The 19,099-nt window shown below is 47.9% G+C and overlaps 1 protein-coding gene across 2 annotated transcripts; it reads left to right on the top strand.

The window, feature by feature from the left end:
- The first annotated feature begins 4,114 nt into the window (after positions 1-4,114).
- Positions 4,115-17,718, top strand: PPIE (peptidylprolyl isomerase E). Of its 2 annotated transcripts, none has more exons than XM_084785850.1 (10): positions 4,115-4,188; positions 5,344-5,442; positions 6,675-6,718; positions 7,303-7,329; positions 8,613-8,694; positions 9,137-9,237; positions 12,034-12,157; positions 14,060-14,245; positions 17,088-17,230; positions 17,405-17,718. In XM_084785850.1, the coding sequence occupies exons 1-10, from the start codon at positions 4,158-4,160 to the stop codon at positions 17,471-17,473; spliced, it is 906 nt and encodes a 301-aa protein (XP_084641976.1). In that variant the 5' UTR covers positions 4,115-4,157; the 3' UTR covers positions 17,474-17,718. The 2 variants fall into 2 exon arrangements, with proteins under 2 accessions (XP_084641976.1, XP_084641975.1); XM_084785849.1 differs by lacking the exon at positions 4,115-4,188 and adding an exon at positions 4,205-4,639.
- The last annotated feature ends 1,381 nt before the right edge of the window (positions 17,719-19,099 follow it).

Here is a 19,099-nt window from a genome sequence, read left to right as displayed (position 1 = left end):
ATGGAGCATGAGAGTCCTGTAGGGGAGATGTAAAGCTCTCACGCTCTCTAAGCAAGGCCAGACCTGAGATCCTCAAAGTACATCAACATATTTGGCTACCCCAAAGCCTCGGGTATGGTTTCCTTATCCAGGCACAGTTGATTCATTGGTGGTAGAATTCAATTTATTTTCTACTAGCCTCTCTGAGGAACCCAGAAGTGGGCTAAAAATTCAGCCTTTAGTGAAGATGTTGATTCCTCTGGTAATCAGTCCCCATCTTGCGACTATGAAAGGGCCCCACTGTGAGTCAACTGCTGAGCATAAACACAGAAATGATCAAAATAAGCTGCGTGTGAACAACAAAAGACTCAATCATATCATATAGGCAAATCCAAGGGTTTTTAAGAGCTCTGTCTGTACCTAGAACTTCGGACAAAGACCAACTATGCATACGTATTTTTACTACATCATACCCAAGTAAAGGATACCTGAATAAACTCTCCAGAGTGTGACTGTGTTGTTTTGGAATAGTGTTGGGTACACAAGAAACTCTCCTAACCAGACCTCAAAGTCTAATTCCCATAAGCATCAGGCCTTAGCAGGCCATGAGCTTGGTGAAGTCAGCTATGTGCTGATTGGCTGCTTAGCTCTAGGAACAATGGGTACAGACCCTGATGTGAAGAGAGAGAGAGAGAGAGAGAGAGAGAGAGAGAGAGAGAGAGAGAGGCTCCTGGCTAGAGTTACAGGAAGCTGCCAATCAGCTTCTGGACTTCTGGGCCATGGTGAATGCGGAGCGACTAGGGCCTCTGACAAGGACTGGTGTATGCCTCCACAGGGAAAGAAGAGAGAACCCAACAAACAGAGACAGAAACAAGGAAAAGCGGCTTGTGGGATGAAGGCAGAGGGCTGCTGTGGAGAGCAGGCCTAACCCGGAATAGGCACAGCTCCTTTGTCAAGGGATTTGTTGTTGGCATCAGTGATGTAAGCAGAGAGCATGGAGTGGTTTTGGTTCATTTCAAAGGAAGATCGCTCCAGAAATAGCTAGTAGTAAGGCTGGAGATAGAAAGCCACTACTACCTCTAAGATCAGAAGCTATACCCAGAAAGTCTCCACAGCTTGCCAGGCCAAATGTGAGCTGAACGAAGAGGACAGCAGTGAACACACCGAACTGCACAGGAAATACCTCACCAGACCTCAACGCTACGACAGAGAACTACATGCAACTCAGCATCGCAGCTGGGAGCACCAGAGGTGGCCCTCCTCAGGGAAGAGTACACCAACTGGTTGTCCAGTGTCAAATGGCCAGCCCTAAAAACATAGACAAGTGACAACATGTGGACTCAACAGGCTATATTTAGGAATATACATGTATATACAAATACATACAGGCATGCAATAATAATTGGTTTTTAAAAAGAGGCTGTGCTGGGCTCAGTGGCACACGCCTGTAATCCCAGCACTCAGGGAGGCAGAGGAAGGTGGATCTCTGTGAGTTTGAGGCTAGCCTAGTCCTCAAAGTGAGTCCAGGACAGCCAAAGCTACACACAAAAAACCCCCTGTCTCAAAACAAAACAAAAAAAGAGGCCATATATTTCAAGAAGAGTGGGAAGGAGCTTATGGGAGGGCTTATGGGGAGGAAAGAGAAGGGAGAAATGTAATTAATCTAAAAAAAAAAAAAGCCGGGCATGATGATGGCGCACACCTTTAATCCCAGCACTCAGGGAGGCAGAGGCAGGTGAATCTCTGTGAGTTCAAGGCCAGCCTGGTCTACAAAGCGAGTCCAGGACAGCCAAGGCTACACAGAGAAACCTGTCTCGAAAAAACAAAAACAAAACAAAAGAACAAACAAACAAACAAACAAAAAAACCAGAAAAAGATTACTGTAAAGGTGACCATGCAAGCTCCCTGTTATAACTCTTCAAAGGCCCCAAGTTTTCAGCAAAGCTTGCAGGCCTGGTATGGAGTGGCCTCCACCCACCTCTCCTGACTCATTTCCTGCACTCCATTTCCATCTCACTGCGCTCCTGCCTCTCAGTTCAGATTTCACCTTAAAAGTCTTCTCAAGGGGCAGTGAGATAGCTCAGGTGGTAAAGACACTTGCAAACCAGGAGATCTGAGATGGTGGAAGGAGAAAACCAACTCCATCAAATTGTCCTCTGGCTTCTATTATGCCGAGATTACCCAGATCATGAGACTCCTCAAAAAGACCACCCGGACTCGATACCAGTGCAATATACACAAGGTCCTGTATTATGGGCTTCAGATCACCATCCTTCCTGACAGAGCAGGATAGGAGAGTGATACCAGAGCTTCAAGGGTAATGGGTTTATAAGGAAAAACTGTACTTAAGAGCTGGGGTCATGGGGAAGTAAGAAAAAAACCATAAGGGAGGCTCATGAGTCTCAGGTTGGGTCCAGGTGGCTGAATCTCTAGGGAAGTTGTTTTCTCTCAGAGGATCATTGGGTGTTAATTGTATCTAATTGTTCCAGTGGAGTTTCTGGAGAGTGCTGGCAGAGTGCTGGCAGGCCTAGTTTATGACAGTGTGTGATCATTCCCGAAATGCAGGAAGGAGTGGGGTCACCTGGAACACAACTTCTCACAGACCACGGCATTAATTGTAGAATATACATTACATATAGGATATGGCAGTAATTTTTCCCCTACACGTCCACGTGTGGGTGCGTGCGCATGCACACCGTAGAGGCAGCCCTATGTGTACACACACACATACACACACACACACACACACATACACACACACACACACACACACACACACACACACACACACACACACTAGAGCTCTGGGTTGGATCTCCAGCACCATAATTAAAGGAACCGGCAGGCATATGGGGGGGATGCTTCCTCTTGGACCCTAATTAGGCACAAACCACACCCAAACATCTATTTTCAGAGAGAGATCTTTTATTAAGTGGGTAAGAAAAGTGGCTGCTTTCTGACTCAAACAGAAAACAGCAGCAAAGGACCTTGCAGGTGTGATTTTTTTTTTTTTTTAGGAGTAAAAAAGGGGAGGTCCGTGTTAGAATGGGCTAGGATGCAGTGGTATGCTTTGGTTAGTTTGGTTAAGGTAGCCAAAAGGAGGGTATGATTGCTGGACTTCAATACTTTGAAAGCTGGACCTTGGTGATCAGCTTCTGGAGGCAAAAATAGCCAAATAAGGGACTAGTCCTGGTGGCTACCTTTAGGAATGTAATCTAACGGTTTTCAGCAAGGCAGAGGGAATAGGGAAAAGGCAAGGCCAGCCAACTTGCCATGCTTGGGCATGCTAGAGCCCTTCACCAACAGAGGAAAGCTCTCTGTGGTGGTGCATGCGTTTAGTCCCAGCACTCGGAGGTGAGGCTGGCAGATCTCTGTGAATTCAAGGCCAGTCTGGTCTACATAGTGAGTTCCCAGAGAGCCAGGGCTACACAGAAAGATCCAGTCTCAAAATAAATAAACGGTGTGAAACTTGTTAAATTTCTGTTTGAGGTAGGTTGGTGGTACATGGCGGCAGTGTCAGCCCTGGTGAGGCTAAGCCCTGGAATGCATAGCGAGATACTCTAACAAGCAAACCAATGTGCTCTTACTATTTCCTATTGTTATTGAGAACCTAGAATTTAAATATTAGTTTAAAACAAGAGTATAGCAAACACTTTGGTCAGAGGTCCAGATGATAAAAAATACCTTGGGAGAAACAGGTCTTGGAACCTTGTTAAGATGAAAGCAGCCAGACAATAGAAAAGGAACGAATGTGGTCGTGCGCTAACATAACTTCGTGATACCGAAATTTTAATTTCATATAATTTTCATCTGTCATGAAATATTGTCTTGATCCTCCCGCCTCGCCCCGCTTCAAAATGTAAAAAAACATTCTTAGCTCTTCCGAATTAGCCAAAAACAGGTCTCTGGACAGCCTGAGCCGTAGAGCGTTGGTAGTGGATCAACTGCGGTTGATCAAACCAAGCTTTGTTTCCTCAAGCACAGCCAGCTCCGGGAGTGCTCTGCCCAAGTCGAGCCACCCCCAGACTGTACAGTGTGTTGCAGGGTACCGAGTGACAGCCGGGAAGGGGCGGAGGCTGCAGCCGCCCAGCAGAAAGACCGACAGAGACCTAAGGGGAGGGGCGACGGCGAAGGGGGCGGGCCGAGTGCCGGCTTCCGGCGGAAACGGGTCGAGCAAGATGGCCACCACCAAGCGTGTGCTGTACGTGGGTGAGCAGGCGCGGGAGCTAGACGGAATCTGGGCAATGTGGGGGAGGTGGTGAGCAAGTCCGGGTCTGTGGAGGGCTTGCTGGGTTTGAAGGTGTGAGCCCGAGATGGAAGGACCATTCCGGCGACTTTCCTAGATCACTAAGCGCACAGGAGCCCCGAAGAGTGACAGGAGTTACCGGCTTTCAAGTCCCTCCCGCCCATTCGTGTTACAAACATTCAGTGCGGGACGGGCTGGGTCTCTGCCCTAAAGAAAGACGTAACCTACCAGACTATCCAGAAGAAAGTGGGAAATAACCTAAACATCACACTTTGAGAAGCGCTGCGGTAGGGATGGACAGTGATGACAGCAACTTGAGTGAGGGCAAACTTTCTGTTGCCGGGGACGCAGGAGTTAGGCAAGGGGTCAGAGTAAAGGCAAAGCTGTTCGCTGCACGGGAGCCGAAACCCAAAGGTGTAAAATAAATAGCCTGACGCCTGGCGGCAACTGCGTCTCTTCCCCCCCCCCCCTTCCTCCGAGACAGAACTTCTCTGTGTAGCCTTGGTTGTCCTGGACTCACTTTGTAGACCAGGCTGGTCTTGAACTCACAGAGATCGCTTGCCTCTGCCTCGCGAATGTGGGCAGTACTGGCGTCCGCCCCCATGCCTAGCTACTGGGTTATTTTTTTGTTTTTGTTTTTGTTTTGAGAAACCCAGGGAAATTGGGCAAAACAGAGTGGAGAATGCAAAAATAGATGGGCGAGGCTCGTGTGATAGCCCTGTGTGTACACTACTAAAAAGCTCTTGCTTTATCTTGAGGACAGTGACTTTGAAGTCTAAGCGAACTGGTGGATTCATTTCCACCTTTCTAAAATATTCCTGTTGGCGTTAGAGGGGTTGATACAGGGAATAGAGGAGGAAGGGAGGTCAGTTATGAAGCTATTGCAAGAGGCTTGGAGATCGATTCGGATCTGGTTGAAGGAAGGTCGGAGAAAGGAACGAGGGGCGGGGAGAGAGAGAGAGAGAGACAGACAGACAGACAGGGGGGCGGTGGAGAGGTGTTTGTGTAGACAAAGGACAGGATGGAAAGAGCCCTCCCTTTGCCTGCCATGCCAATGTGCTTCGGGGACTGTTGAGTGCGGGGGACAGTGGCTCGCAAGGCCCTTGGCTTATTTGCAGGCGGGCTGGCGGAAGAGGTGGACGACAAGGTTCTCCATGCTGCCTTTATCCCTTTTGGAGACATCACAGATATTCAGATCCCTCTGGATTATGAAACAGGTGGGTCCTTTGGGCGTCTCTAATGTTTGTTGCCCTCCTGTAGAAAAGAGAATTAAAAAAAAAAATTAAAGTCGTATTCCAGTGGTAAGTGTACATTCTTAGACTGGGGGTAATAGGTCAGTAGTAGGATTCTTTCTTGCTCAGTGTGTGAGGCCATGGCCATGGGTTCAATTCCCAGAACTAACACACACACACACACACACACACACACACACACACACACACGGAGAGAGAGAGATTATGAATGTGTTGCTGGACACAGTGGCACACTCATGTAATCCCAGCAGTTCAGAGAGAGGCTGAGGCAGGAGAATAGAGTTTAGCATCGGTCTGGGCTGCATAATGAGACACTATCAGCAAAAATACAAGCAAAAGCTTTTCTGTTGACTTTCTTTTTCTTTTTCTTTTTTTTTTTTTCTTCAAGACAGGGTTTCTCTATGTAGCCTTGACTATCCTGGACTCGCTGTGTGGACCAGGCTGGCCTCGAACTCAGAGATCCCCCTGCCTCTGCCTCCCAAATGCTGGCATTAAAGGTGTGTGCCACCACACCTGGCTTAGAATACTCTTTTAAAACATTTTTTCTTTATTTTAGTTACTTCTGTGTAGTGTGGCAGAGGACAGTTTGCAGGAATTGGTTTTTCCACCATATGGATCCTGAGACTGAACTCAGATTATCAGACTTAATGCCAAGCTCCATTACCCACTGAGCCATCTCACCAGTCCTCAGTGCCCATTTTAAAGATTCAAATACAGTTCAGGGCAGGAAGGATGGCTCAGGGGTAAGAGCACTGGCTGTTCTTCCACAGGACCCAAGTTCAAGATTAAACTCCCACCACCCAGATGGTGGCTTGTGACCATTTAACTCCAGTCCAGGAGGGATCCAGTGCCGTCTTCTGGCCTCCTCAAGCACTGCACACATGGTATCCAGACATGCGTTCAGGCAAAACACCCATTCACTTGGAAATAAAATTCGAAAGGTTTATTAAAGTTCATTATTTAGCTTTGTCCATGGGAAATATTTATTATTGCTTCAAATATTAATTAAAAGGAATGGAAGAATGAGATTCCTTCTAACTAGTGAGTGGGCAGAAGTTCTGGGCTCTGGACGTGGCATGTGACCATTCTCCTTGCTTCCGTTGCCTCACATGGTAATTACTTAACTTTGTGTTTTTTCTTTCTTTCTTTCTTTCTTTCTTTCTTTCTTTCTTTCTTTCTTTCTTTCTTTTTTGCAGAAAAACACCGAGGATTTGCCTTTGTTGAGTTTGAGTTGGCAGAGGTGAGGCTTCCGTCCGACCGTCGTTTAGTCTTTCCCTATAGAGCAGCAGGGCTCAATCTTTGGGTTGGATGTCAGATATTTACATTTCAGCTCCTGACAGTGGCAAAATCCCAGCTGCGAAGTAGCAACGTGAGGAGCTGAGTTAAGAGTTGCTGCGTTAGGAGGGCTGAGAACCTGCTGTGGAGGGAGCGAGTTCCCATTTATTTAGGTTCTGGGTCTTGGGGTGATGCTTTCAGGTGTCTAGAAGTGCTTTTTGAAGGAAAGCTTCCTTTCAGACCGTGATCTGTCAGTAACAGCTCAGCTGCCTGTCAGGCCCCGCCTGCCTCGCTCTGCAGAGCTCTCGCAGCTCTGTGTGTTTGGCCCATTCTCTCCTGGCAGTGCTGGCACGTGCTCTCATGCCTTCATCTGGAGGCAGAGTGAGTGCTGTGAGCTGGCTAACTGCCCAAGCAGTGTTGTCAGTCACACCCAGCCTAGGCGGGCGGTACAGAGGTGACGTTTGCCTGTTTATTTCACTACCAGGAGTGCATTCAGACACACAAGCATTCCGCTTCAAGCCTAAACTTACCCTTGCATTTCCTCGGCAGGATGCTGCAGCAGCCATCGACAACATGGTATGCCTGGGAATCTTCATTCTAACTGAAGGCGCCTTTTGCTGGTACAGAGGGCCCTTGTTCACACACTGCTGCTGGGAATCTCTGAAGGGTCAGGGCTGGGCAGGGAGGTAAAGGTTGCCGTCTAGTAAAAGTGCTCACTGCAGACTGATCACTGGTAAACTTCCTCCCTGCTCAGACGCCTCTCCATTTGACGGTGTTCTTCCTGCTTATCCTTCCGGGCTTGACTCTCACTGGCCACCCCACATGATGGCAAATGGCCAGCACAGTGCCTACGGACTGCTCACTCTTACTGCGTAGTTGCAAAAGGGGGAGGGCTTCACAAACTGCTAGGCCAGTTCACCACCGAGAAGAGCAGTTCAGTAAGAGTAACCGAAGGTGGTGCTACTGATGCAGGCATTGGAACAGCTGGGAATGACGCCTCCTGGCCTGCTTAAGGTGCTTGTGTGCCGTCCTGTCAGATATGAAGTGTGAAAGTATCATATCTTGTTGCTGGAATTTTCCTGGAAAAAAAATCTTTAAAAATAATCCTCTCTGATTACATATTTACATTATAAATAAGTACACAATTGATTCTGATACTAAGAAATTTATACTTTTTTTTTCTGGTATCATAAAATCCTAATGAGGAAAACTTTTAAAAAAAATTTGCCATTAAGTTTTTGCTGCTGCTTTAAGGGTGACGTTAAGAAGCCTTTCCCTGTGCTGATATCTTACAGTGAAGTTCTTTACTCATTATGCTCTGCTGCCCGTTCTTCATACATACTATTTCAAAGCTGATCTTGCTTTTAAAGGTGAGCTCAGGCTCTTCCTGCCTTTATCCTTGTCACCTGAGTCCCTTGAGCTCAGAATTACTAAGTAGTGCAGGTCTTAGCTGGCATTACAGGTGCAGCAGCTCCCGGGAGGAAGCTCCCTGTAACTTCCTTCCTGGATGCTGTTTGTGGTGAGGGCACAGCCTTTGTTGCTAAGGGATCCAGGATTAAAGGAAGCTGATGGGGTCTCTGAAGTAAATGAAAAGCTGCCAGGGTTTTTTTCCCTTTTTTGGGGGTTTTTGTTTGTTTGTTTGTTTTGTTTTGTTTTGTTTTTTGAGACAGGGTTTCTCTGTGTAGCCTTGGCTGTCCTGGACTCGCCTTGTAGACCAGGCTGGCCTTGAACTCACAGTGATCCACCTGCCTCTGCCGCCCGAGTGCTGGGATTAAAGGCATGCGCTGCCACCACACTGGGCTTGCTGCCAGGGATTTTTAACCTGACAGTTTAAGCAGCTGGATTTACAACCTTTTCAGAATGAATCTGAGCTCTTTGGACGGACAATTCGTGTCAATTTGGCCAAACCAATGAGAATTAAAGAGGGCTCCTCGAGGCCAGGTGAGTGGGGCGCCTCACAGAGTGCTTGTCCTCTGCTTTGTCCTTCATGTGCGTGTTCAGTGCTGCCGTGGTGGACGGGAGTGGGGGGGGACAAAAGGGGGGTTCACCCTGGTGAGGCATGCACCGCCTTTATCAGTGAACAGTAGCAAAGCCAAAGTCCTTGTTCGTCTTTCGAGAGAAGCCTGCCTGGTCTCCTGTTTTTTGTGGTACTCCATTCCTGAGGAAGGGCTGAATCCACCAAAGACCTACTTTTGCCTTTGGCACAGCTCTTTCCTTTAGTCTTACTAAGTTGGACCTCTGAGGGGTCCCAGTGGGAACTTGGTCTTGAGGATTCCACAAGGGAACCTCCCTGGCCAGCAGGACACAAAGATGACGAAAGCAGCTGCCAGCAGTTGGGGATAGCCTGGACTTCTGACTCTGTGTGTCTGTCTTCTCCTTCCAGTTTGGTCAGATGATGACTGGTTGAAGAAGTTTTCTGGGAAGACTCTGGAAGAGAACAAGGAAGAAGAAGGACCTGAGCCTCCCAAAGCAGACACCCAAGAGGTGAGAGTGAAGGTGGCGCTCCCTCCAGAAGGCAGGCTGTGCTTTCCAGCCTCCTCATGGGGACTTGCACATACTATTTTCCCACAAGTGCAGATGGTGAACTTAGAACCCGGTGAGGGCCGTGCTGGGGCATGAAAGGGCACAGCTTTGAGGGTTGTGTTTCTGCTCCTCCACACCCCAATAGGCAGCCCTCCTGTGCCAAGTCTTCGCTCCTGTGTCCTGTTCTTGGCCTCATGCTGAGGTGGCAGGTTAGGCAGTGTTACTTCCCTTTATCCTGTGTGTGGTTTCTGGGTTTGCCTAAGGCAGTTTTGCCCTGGCATACTTCCTGGTTCTCAGCGCAGCCTGACCACTACTGCTTCTTCTGTGTGCCTTGTGATCATTGTTGACTTTCTTCTATACTTTTGGCAGGACTTTCCTTCCCCTGTGTACCCTGTGAGGTTGATACTCCTCTATGCTTTGTTGATATTCTTCTATGGCACGTGGTTTTTTGTCTTCTCTCAGCTGAAACATAGCAGTCACTCTTGGCTGTCTTCAGCCTTCCTATGCTGCCTGTCGACTTGATGGCCTCTGTTTCTAATACTGGACTTCAGTCGTTTCTGGCTGCAAGTCTTTTTTAAAGATTTATTTATTTTACGGTGTTCTACCTAGGTACACATTAACACCAGAAGAGGGCACCACGTCTCCTTATAGATGGTTATAAGCCACCATGTGGTTGCTGGGAATTGAACTCAGGACCTTTGGAAGAGCATCCAGTGTTCTTAACCTCTGAGCCATCTCTCCAGCCCTCAGCTGCAAGTCTTACAGGGGCTTACATTGCCTGGAGGGCATGCTCTCCTTCATCTTGTCCTGCTGTGCTCTTAATCTTGAGTAGTATCTCGCTAAACATTTACCTAAGCCAGAACTTTGTGTGCAGAGCAAACACTCACAGCGTAGCCCTCCATGTCATCCTGGTGCCTGCTCTACAGCAGAACCCGTGTCACCACACTCGGGCTTCTCTGAGCCTGCCTTTGTCCTGCCATCCCCACCTAGCCTCGTCAATGGAGAATTTCGCTTGTTTCTGGTTATAGTCTTGTTCTCCTCCAGTGCTTTCCCAGGGAAGCTAGAAAAATCTTTCTGGAGCACAGATCCAATCATTCGCTCTCACGCTCAGAACTTTTTGCTCTCAGGGCACATAGCCCAGCAGGGCTTCCAGGTCGCCATCTTGTCAATCTTTCATGTATCGTTTTTTGCTTTTCTGTCGTCCAGTCCCCACTTGACCCTGGGTGAAGTACTGTGTTTCCATGTTTGCTTTTCCACAGGCCACTCCTGGGCTGATTGTCCTTTTCTGGGCAGTACACTTAATGAGCTGGGGCCCTGTACTGTGGGGCGGAATACTGTGACTAAGGGTGGATTTGAGGGAAGAAGTGGCTTAGTTTTCAGTTCCTTCTCATCACTTACTACCTTCATGACCTGGGGCAAGCTTTACAGCAAGCCTGTGTTATGGCTGTGGTCTTGGCTAGTACCAGTGTAAACAGCAGTGGCCGGAGCATCTGCGTCTGCATCTGCCCTGGCAGGTGCTTGATTAGCTGAACCAAAGCACATGTGCGCTGCGTGTCTCCTTCCCTCTGCTTTAGTCTCCCCTACTTAGGCATAGAGCAAGCCTTAGCCTCTTGTTCTTTGAGCGTTTGGACCCCATCAGAAGGGCTCCCCTGCGCTTCCAGGGCGAGCCTATGACAGTGATGACTGGGCATGGAGCAAAGAAGTTCAGCTGTGTGAGTGTCCCCAGCTGCAGTAAGGTGTAGACTAGACCTGTGTGAGTGTCCCCAGCTGCAGTAAGGTGTAGACTAGACTTGTGTGAGTGTCCCCAGCTGCAGTAAGGTGTAGACTAGACTTGTGTGAGTGTCCCCAGCTGCAGTAAGGTGTAGACTAGACCTGTGTGAGTGTCCCCAGCTGCAGTAAGGTGTAGACTAGACTTGTGTGAGTGTCCCCAGCTGCAGTAAGGTGTAGACTAGACTTGTGTGAGTGTCCCCAGCTGCAGTAAGGTGTAGACTAGACCTGTGTGAGTGTCCCCTCGCTGCAGTAAGGTGTAGACTAGACTTGTGTGAGTGTCCCCAGCTGCAGTAAGGTGTAGACTAGACTTGTGTGAGTGTCCCCAGCTGCAGTAAGGTGTAGACTAGACCTGTGTGAGTGTCCCCAGCTGCAGTAAGGTGTAGACTAGACCTGTGTGAGTGTCCCCAGCTGCAGTAAGGTGTAGACTAGACCTGTGTGAGTGTCCCCAGCTGCAGTAAGGCGTAGACTAGACCTGTGTGAGTGTCCCCAGCTGCAGTAAGGTGTAGACTAGACCTGTGTGAGTGTCCCCACCTGCAGTAAGGCGTAGACTAGATCTGTGTGAGTGTCCCCAGCTGCAGTAAGGTGTAGACTACACCTGTGTGAGTGTCCCCAGCTGCAGTAAGGTGTAGACTAGACCTGTGTGAGTGTCCCCAGCTGCAGTAAGGTGTAGACTAGACCTGTGTACTGAAGATGAGGAGGGTTGAGTGTTCTGACCCAGCTAACTGCAGGCCAAGAAGAAGTGAGCAGCATGTCTGAGGGTGAGCGTGGGGAGATGTGCCTACGGTTAGGGTCCTGTTTTACAATGCTGAGTGAGAATTCCTGTCATTGAGAGTCCAGTTAGGTGCTGTGGCCATAGTGCCTGCCTCTACGACCCCATCAGGGCCCAAGACCTTCCCTGTCAGCACCGTGTTCAGGCTGTTGGATGGCGTTGTGTTCCTACTTAGGGAGCTAGGGGTCCTCTAACTAGCATTTTATTTGCGCACCTAGGGAGAGCCCACTGCAAAAAAAGCCCGGTCAAATCCTCAGGTGTACATGGACATCAAGATTGGGAACAAGCCAGCTGGCCGCATCCAAATGCTCCTACGGTCTGATGTTGTGCCCATGACAGCAGGTGAGCAGACCCTCGTGCCCAGACTGGCAGGAAGCTAGCAGCTGAGCAGTCTCCCAAGGTTCTCACTGCCTCAGCTCTCTACTCTTGGCATTGTTTTTGACCTGTATTAATTTGTGGCATCTAGATCCTAAGATCCAGTAACAGATAGGTCAGAGTGGACATTGAAGCTGAGTAATTATTGGCTTACTATTTTTTAATAATGGAGTTTTTTTTTTTTTTTTTTTTTTTTGGTTTTTTGAGACAAGGTTTCTTTGTGTAGCCTTGGCTGTCCTAGACTCGCTTTGTAGACCAGGCTGGCCTCGAACTCACAGCGATCCGCCTGCCTCTGCCTCCCGAGTGCTGGGATTAAAGGTGTGCGCCACCACGCCCGGCCTAATGGAGGTTTTTTTAAATAACAAATAATATTATATTACAAATACGTTGTGAATAATGTGCTCATCATTTAAAAGAATGTATCGCATACATATATTCCAACAATGATACATCCAGCTCTATGCTCTAGAAGTAACTAGTCTTAATTTCTAGTTCATTAAAATATTGATTTATTCTTTAGAGTAAATTATATTATTTATACATATGATTTAAGTAATTGTTATCACAAATTTTATTTTGAAAAATCATCAGTCCCCTGTAATAATAACTCTGCCGTGCCCTGCAGTCAGCACCGTTTGCTATTCCTTAGAAGCAGCCAGTTTCATCTCTTAGTTGATTATTTTGGTTTTGACTTCCATATTGGAAGACAGTAACAGGTAGTTACTTACAGGAGTATGGGCATCAGCTAGGCCCAAAATGGCTCATGAAAGCCAGAAACCTGGTGCTCACTGCACAACTTCAGACAATTTGATAACTTAGAAAATGCTTTTTCAGGCAGCTCAGTTGGTCTGGCCATCATTTTAGTGTACTCTGGGCATACAGCAGAGCTAGAATGCGTGTACTCTGGGCATGCAGCAGAGCTAGAATGCGTGTACTCTGGGCTTGCAGCAGAGCTAGAATGCGTGTACTCTGGGCATGCAGCAGAGCTAGAATGCGTGTACTCTGGGCGTGCAGCAGAGCTAGAATGCGTGTATTCCTCCATCCTATCTAATGAGATGCCTTGTGCTTACTCAGTAAGTCAGTGTCCTGACAACTTCTAAGGAGCATGTGATGAGAATACGGTTAGCCGTCTCTATCCGTGGCTCCACATCTATGAGTTTAACTAACCACATAGCAGAAACGTGACGGGCCAGCCAGATGGCTCAGCAGATTAAAGCACCTGCTGCTGAGCCTGACGGTCTGAGTTTAAGCCCAGGGCACACATGGTAGGATGAGAACCAAGCCTTGTAAGTTGTTATCAGATTATACACACATGCACACATACACAATAAATAACTGTAGTAAAAATTTTAAAATATGGGGGCTGGAAAGTTGGCTCAGCAGTTAAGAGCACTGGCTGCTCTTCCAGAGATTCTGAGTTCAATTCCCTGCAACCACATGGTGGCTCACAACCATCTGTAGTAGGATCTGTGCATGAAGACAGCATACTCATTTACATAAGATAAATAAATCTTTTTTTAAAATTAAAAATCTATTTAAGGGAACATTGCATCTGTACTAAGCATGCTGGTATTGCTCCCCTTGTCATTCTGCCCTAGATAATATAGAATAATAACAATTTGTGGAGCACTTACAGCGTATTGTGTTTCATAGATGATATAGAAATGGTAGAAAAGATACAGAATCCAGGGGGTTCCTGGCAACCATCCCTATGTGGATACCCAGGGGCAGCTGTGCAAAACTAAACAAGTGAAACATGTTTTATATTTCCCCCTTTGATGTCCCCTGTCTCTCTGGGTAGTTGCCCTAATTTTTGTTAGGAAGCTAGGTTGTCTTTAACCTTAGCACCTTTCCCCTTCTTAACACCAGAGAATTTCCGCTGCCTGTGCACGCATGAGAAGGGCTTCGGCTTCAAGGGGAGCAGCTTCCACCGCATCATCCCCCAGTTCATGTGCCAGGGCGGGGATTTCACCAACCACAACGGCACAGGGGGCAAGTCCATCTATGGGAAGAAGTTTGACGATGAAAACTTCATCCTCAAACACACAGGAGCAGGTGAGTGCTAGTTCTGTTGTGGTGAGTAAGGTGGGGCCAGGACAGCTGTGACTGCCACGGCAGGCTGCTGATGGCCAGCCGCTGAAGAAACACCTGCTGGGCTGGGCTGCTAGTCTCTAGTCCTGTCCTCTTCACATCCAGCCTTCATCCCACAGGTTGGTGTTCCCTGCTAGGCTAGAGTTTGTGGCTATCCTTGAAGCTCCCTTGTGCCCCTCAACCTCTGTGTCCCCTCTATGCTCTCAGTTCCAATTAAAATTCATACTCCCGGGGCTGAAGAGATGGCTCAGTGGTTAAGAGTGCCGCCTGCTCTTCCAAAGGTCCTGAGTTCAATTCCCAGCAACCGCATGGTGGCTCACAACCATCTATAATGTGATCTGATACCGTCTTCTACAGATAAAACACTCATATACAATAAATAAATACATTTAAAAAATCACACTCCTGTGCCTGCTTTTCTTCCTGAGACCTCCATATTGATCTGAGGTCTTATTTCCTGCCTACCATAGATGCACGCTCTGACTCCCTCCTGCTACAGAGTCTGTCCCTCTGGCCTACTTAGGAACTTGGCATCTCCTGCTGGCTCCCTTTGACCTATATAATGTGTTTGCTCTCCTTAGCCAGGTTACGTCAACGGTATCAAGGCATGCATCCTCAATCTTAAAAAAAAAAATCATCTTTGGACTCTTGTTCCTCCCATCAACTGTCATCTTGACTCTAGTCTACTTTTAAGCAAAACTTTGAGGAAAAATGTATAGGCGCGCTGCCTTTATTCTTTCTAAGCCTTTCTATCTAGACTTTTCTTTTAAAAGATTTATTTATTATTACGTATACAGTGTTCTACCTTCAGGCCAGAAGAGGGCATCGGATCACATTATAGATGGTCGTGAGCCACCATGTGGTTGCTGGGAATTGAACTCAGGACCTCTGGAAGAACAGCCAGTGCTCTTAACCGCTGAGCCATCTCTCTAGCCCCTTCTGTCTAGACTTCTAGCTGCATCTGGCCACTCAGACCTTTCTTGCTAAAGATGCCAACCATCTTTCTTGCCAGTAGCCAGTTTTCTGCCTCACCTTATTCACCGCAGCCCTGTGTTACTTGTCTCTCACTTTGCTCTGGCAGTCAGCTCCTCCGTCTGCCAGTTACTTCGTCTGCTTCACTGTTTGTCTTGCTGCTTCCTCCTTCCTGGATTCCTAAGCATGATGTTGGCTCTGAGATCAGCTGGTTTCTCCATAGAATCCTGTTTACTGTGCCTTTGCTTTCCTCCTGCATGGTTGTGCTAGACTGGAGACCAGGGACCAGGAGTTCTTCTTATCTACATAATCTTAAATAGGTGCAGTTACACACAAGAGTTATTCCACCCGCTGCCACACTCAGACGCAGCAGTCAGAAATGAAGCAGGTGTGTCCGCTGGCAGTTTGGATACCACAGACAGTATTGCTGGTGCTGACACGACTTTAGGAAATGATGAGTGAGATCCCATTAACTTACAGTGTAGTTTTAATTCCTGACTTGTTTTGGTTTAGGTTTGATTTTGTTTTTGAGACAAGGTCTCACAGTATGTAGCCCTGGCTGACCTAGAACTTGCCATATAGACTAGGTCGACCTGGAAATCATAGAACCACCTGCTTCAGGCTCCCAAATACTGTGGTTAAAAGTATACACCACCAGGCTGGTGAGATGGCTCAGAGGTTAAGATTAAGAGCACTGGCTGTTCTTCCAAAGGTCCTGAGTTCAAATCCTAGCAACCACATGGTAGCTCAGAACTATCTATAATGAGATATGGTGCCCTCTTCTGGTATGTAGGCACACATGCAAGCAGAGCACTGTATACATAATAAATAAATAAATCTTTGAGGGAAAAAAAGCACACACCACCATACCTGCTTTGATTTTTGTTTTTTGAGACAGGGTTTTAGTGTGTATCTCAAGTAGGCACTGACCTCTGGATTCTCTTAAGAACTAGGATTACAGGCATGTACTGTAATCTTCCAGCTTTCTAGAAGGTTCCACTCCTGGGGAAAGCACTTGAAACTTGCAGTGTATGTAAAGATAATAGACTTAGGTCTTAATGGACCATAGATAGTTCAGTGGTTAAGAGCACTTGCTGCTCTTGTAGAGGGTCCTCAGACTTACAGGTTAAAGTAGCTCTCCTGACTTCCTTCATGTCTGTTTTAGTAGATGATGCACTGTCCACTTGTGCCTGGTCAGGGTTAAGTTCATCTTGGATTTGTCTTCCCTGTCAGCCATAACTGCTCTGTGTCCAGCTTCCCTCCTTCCCCCATAGAACTGCCTTAAGCTTCTCGTCCCAGGACAGAAGTCCCTGCGTCTTAGTTGTCATAGCACAGTAGCCTCTAAAATAGATGTATCATCTGTGTGGGTTTGTGTGTACTGTGCATGTGTTTGAGTGTGGATCCAGGCAGCACAGTTTGTATGTGGAGATGAGAAGACAGCGTTCAGGAGACAGCTCTTTCCTCTCTTGTAGGTTCTAGATGGAATGCAGACTGTCAGGCTTCTGCAGCAGGCACCTTTATTGCAGACCCCCCCTGCCCCCCCATACGATTATACTTTAAATAAACGTTTTTCTCATCAGTGATCCAGGACTTAATGGGCCTGGTTACAAAGTAGACAGTATGTCATTGTTATACACAGAAAGACAAATGAACATGAAAAAAATCTGACCCGCCCCACTCATCATTTTTCTACAGTGAGGGAAAGACAAGGTGCTACATCTGCTGGGTCCCTGTCGGGGCCTGAGCCAGTGTGCAGAAGCCAGTGGCAGGCAGCACAGACGTCTTCATGGGCTGGGGCAGCGTGCAGGAAGCTGATGAGTTTATTTTCTCCCAGGCCTCCTCTCCATGGCCAATTCTGGCCCAAACACCAATGGCTCCCAGTTCTTCTTGACCTGTGATAAGACAGATTGGTTGGATGGCAAGCACGTAGTCTTTGGAGAGATCACAGAAGGCCTGGATGTTTTGCGACAGATTGAGGTAGGTGGTTGTAAATGGCCTGGGCTTTGGGTGGGCACCCCAGTGGGAGAGCTGGAGGGAGTTTCAATGGCTGTGGAAGGGGACGTTTTGAACAGGTCCCTGTTCAGGGAAAGGATGGTCCTTTAGCAGCTGCCAGCCCGCCCCCCTCCTGATTTCTCTATTCTACCCACAAAGGCTCAGGGCAGCAAGGATGGGAAGCCAAAACAGAAGGTGATCATCGCCGACTGTGGCGAGTACATGTGAAGCCGTGCGCCCTCCTCCCACCTCTGTAAGACAAGGAAGGAGCTGCCTGGCCTCGGGTCCTGGGAAGCAAGCTGTGTGTGGCCCACGCCTTTCCTCAGGGTCAGCTGACTTAGCGCCAGTCTGCAGTGCCCAGGCTTTCTTCAGCCATGGCTGGGCCTGAAGGCCAGCACAGGCAGTGTGCTGCTGCTGCCTGGCCTTAGCTGCTGGCTGGTTTCTTGCTAAAATAAACTGGTTTTTGTACTGTTGATTCCAGCAAGTTCCTGGAAGTTGTCTGTCAGAGATCACACCCAAAGCTGTCCTCGGATGGGATGGCAGCTTTGGGAAGGTGTAAGACCTTCCCCATGCTTTTGTTTCCTTCCTGGAGCTAATTCCCTCCCATGCCAGGTAATGTGCCTTTATGCCACATGTCCTTGTCAGAGTGTGTCGGGGCAGTAGGAATCAGAGCTGCCTGTCCATTGCCTGTGTCCCTGAACTCGTGCTGCCCATCTGGTGCCGTCCTCTGTGGCTCCTGTGTCTGACGTTCACATTTCATTCTTCAGGTTTCTAAAGTGCTATACCATGACTCAACGATCCGACTCGCTGGGTTCTGGGCTTCCAGCAGCCGCTGCCTGCTTCTGTGAATTAGGTTTTATGAGACACAGCCATATCCATTTATGTTCAAATGCTGCCTGTGGCCTGATTGGTGACTGACCATGTATTTGTGTTTTCGTGTGTGTGTGTGTGACTTGGGAATTGGCTGGTGTTTGTAGGGAGTAGCAGGTGAGGTCTGCGCAGCGGGGATCAGGCTGGAGGTGCTTGAGGCTTCCAATGCGGAAGCTTCAAGCTCTGGGTAGCCTGAAGGCAGAATTCCCCCTGGCCTTAGTGTTTTTCCTCTTAAGTCTCTAACCTGATTCAATGAGGCTCACCTACCTTCTGCCTTACTCCACTGAAGTAAATATTTGTTTACCTAAAAATTACCTGCACAGGAACATCTAGAAAGGCCCAGGCAGATTGACCCTGCTCGTTCATTATACACAGAGGTCAGCCTCAGTGAGCAGGAACCAATCTTAGGACAGGCATTTGAGGTGAAGGACCACAGGACCAAGAGGGGGCTGGAGAGATGGCTCAGAGGTTAAGAGCACTAGACATTCTTCCTAAAGGTCCTGAGTTCAAATTTCAGCAACCACATGGTGGCTCACAGCCATTTCTAATGAGAGCTGGTGCCCTCTTCTGGCATGCAGGCAGAATACAATATAAATAAAAAATCTAAGACAAACAAACCCTGCAAAAAAAAAAAAAGAACCAAGAGAGGCTGTGCCTAAAGATCTTAGCAGAGGCTGCCGGGAGATGATGACTTCCTGTGACAGTGACCCTTTTCACTCTTAGCCTGAAGAATGAGGCCAAGATGCAGTTGTGGACACTCAACAGGTTTGGAGGTTCTTGGTGTCCCTTCCTTTAATAGTGCTCTGCTTGGATGTCTACAGAGAGACACACTGGAACACTGTTCTGGTTTGGTTTCTGTTGCTGTAATAAAATACCATGACCTGAGGCAACTTGAGGAAAGGCTTTGCTTATTTAGCTTACAGTTCTACATCAGAGTTTATCACTGAGGGGAGCAAGGTAGGACTGAAGCAGAAACCATGGAGG

Source organism: Acomys minous, assembly GCF_964271855.1.
Source record: "Acomys minous genome assembly, chromosome: 6".
In the NCBI taxonomy this organism is placed as follows: domain Eukaryota; kingdom Metazoa; phylum Chordata; class Mammalia; order Rodentia; family Muridae; genus Acomys; species Acomys minous.
Note: the sequence above shows the minus strand (reverse complement) of the source record. Positions and strands in the feature narration are given on the sequence as shown.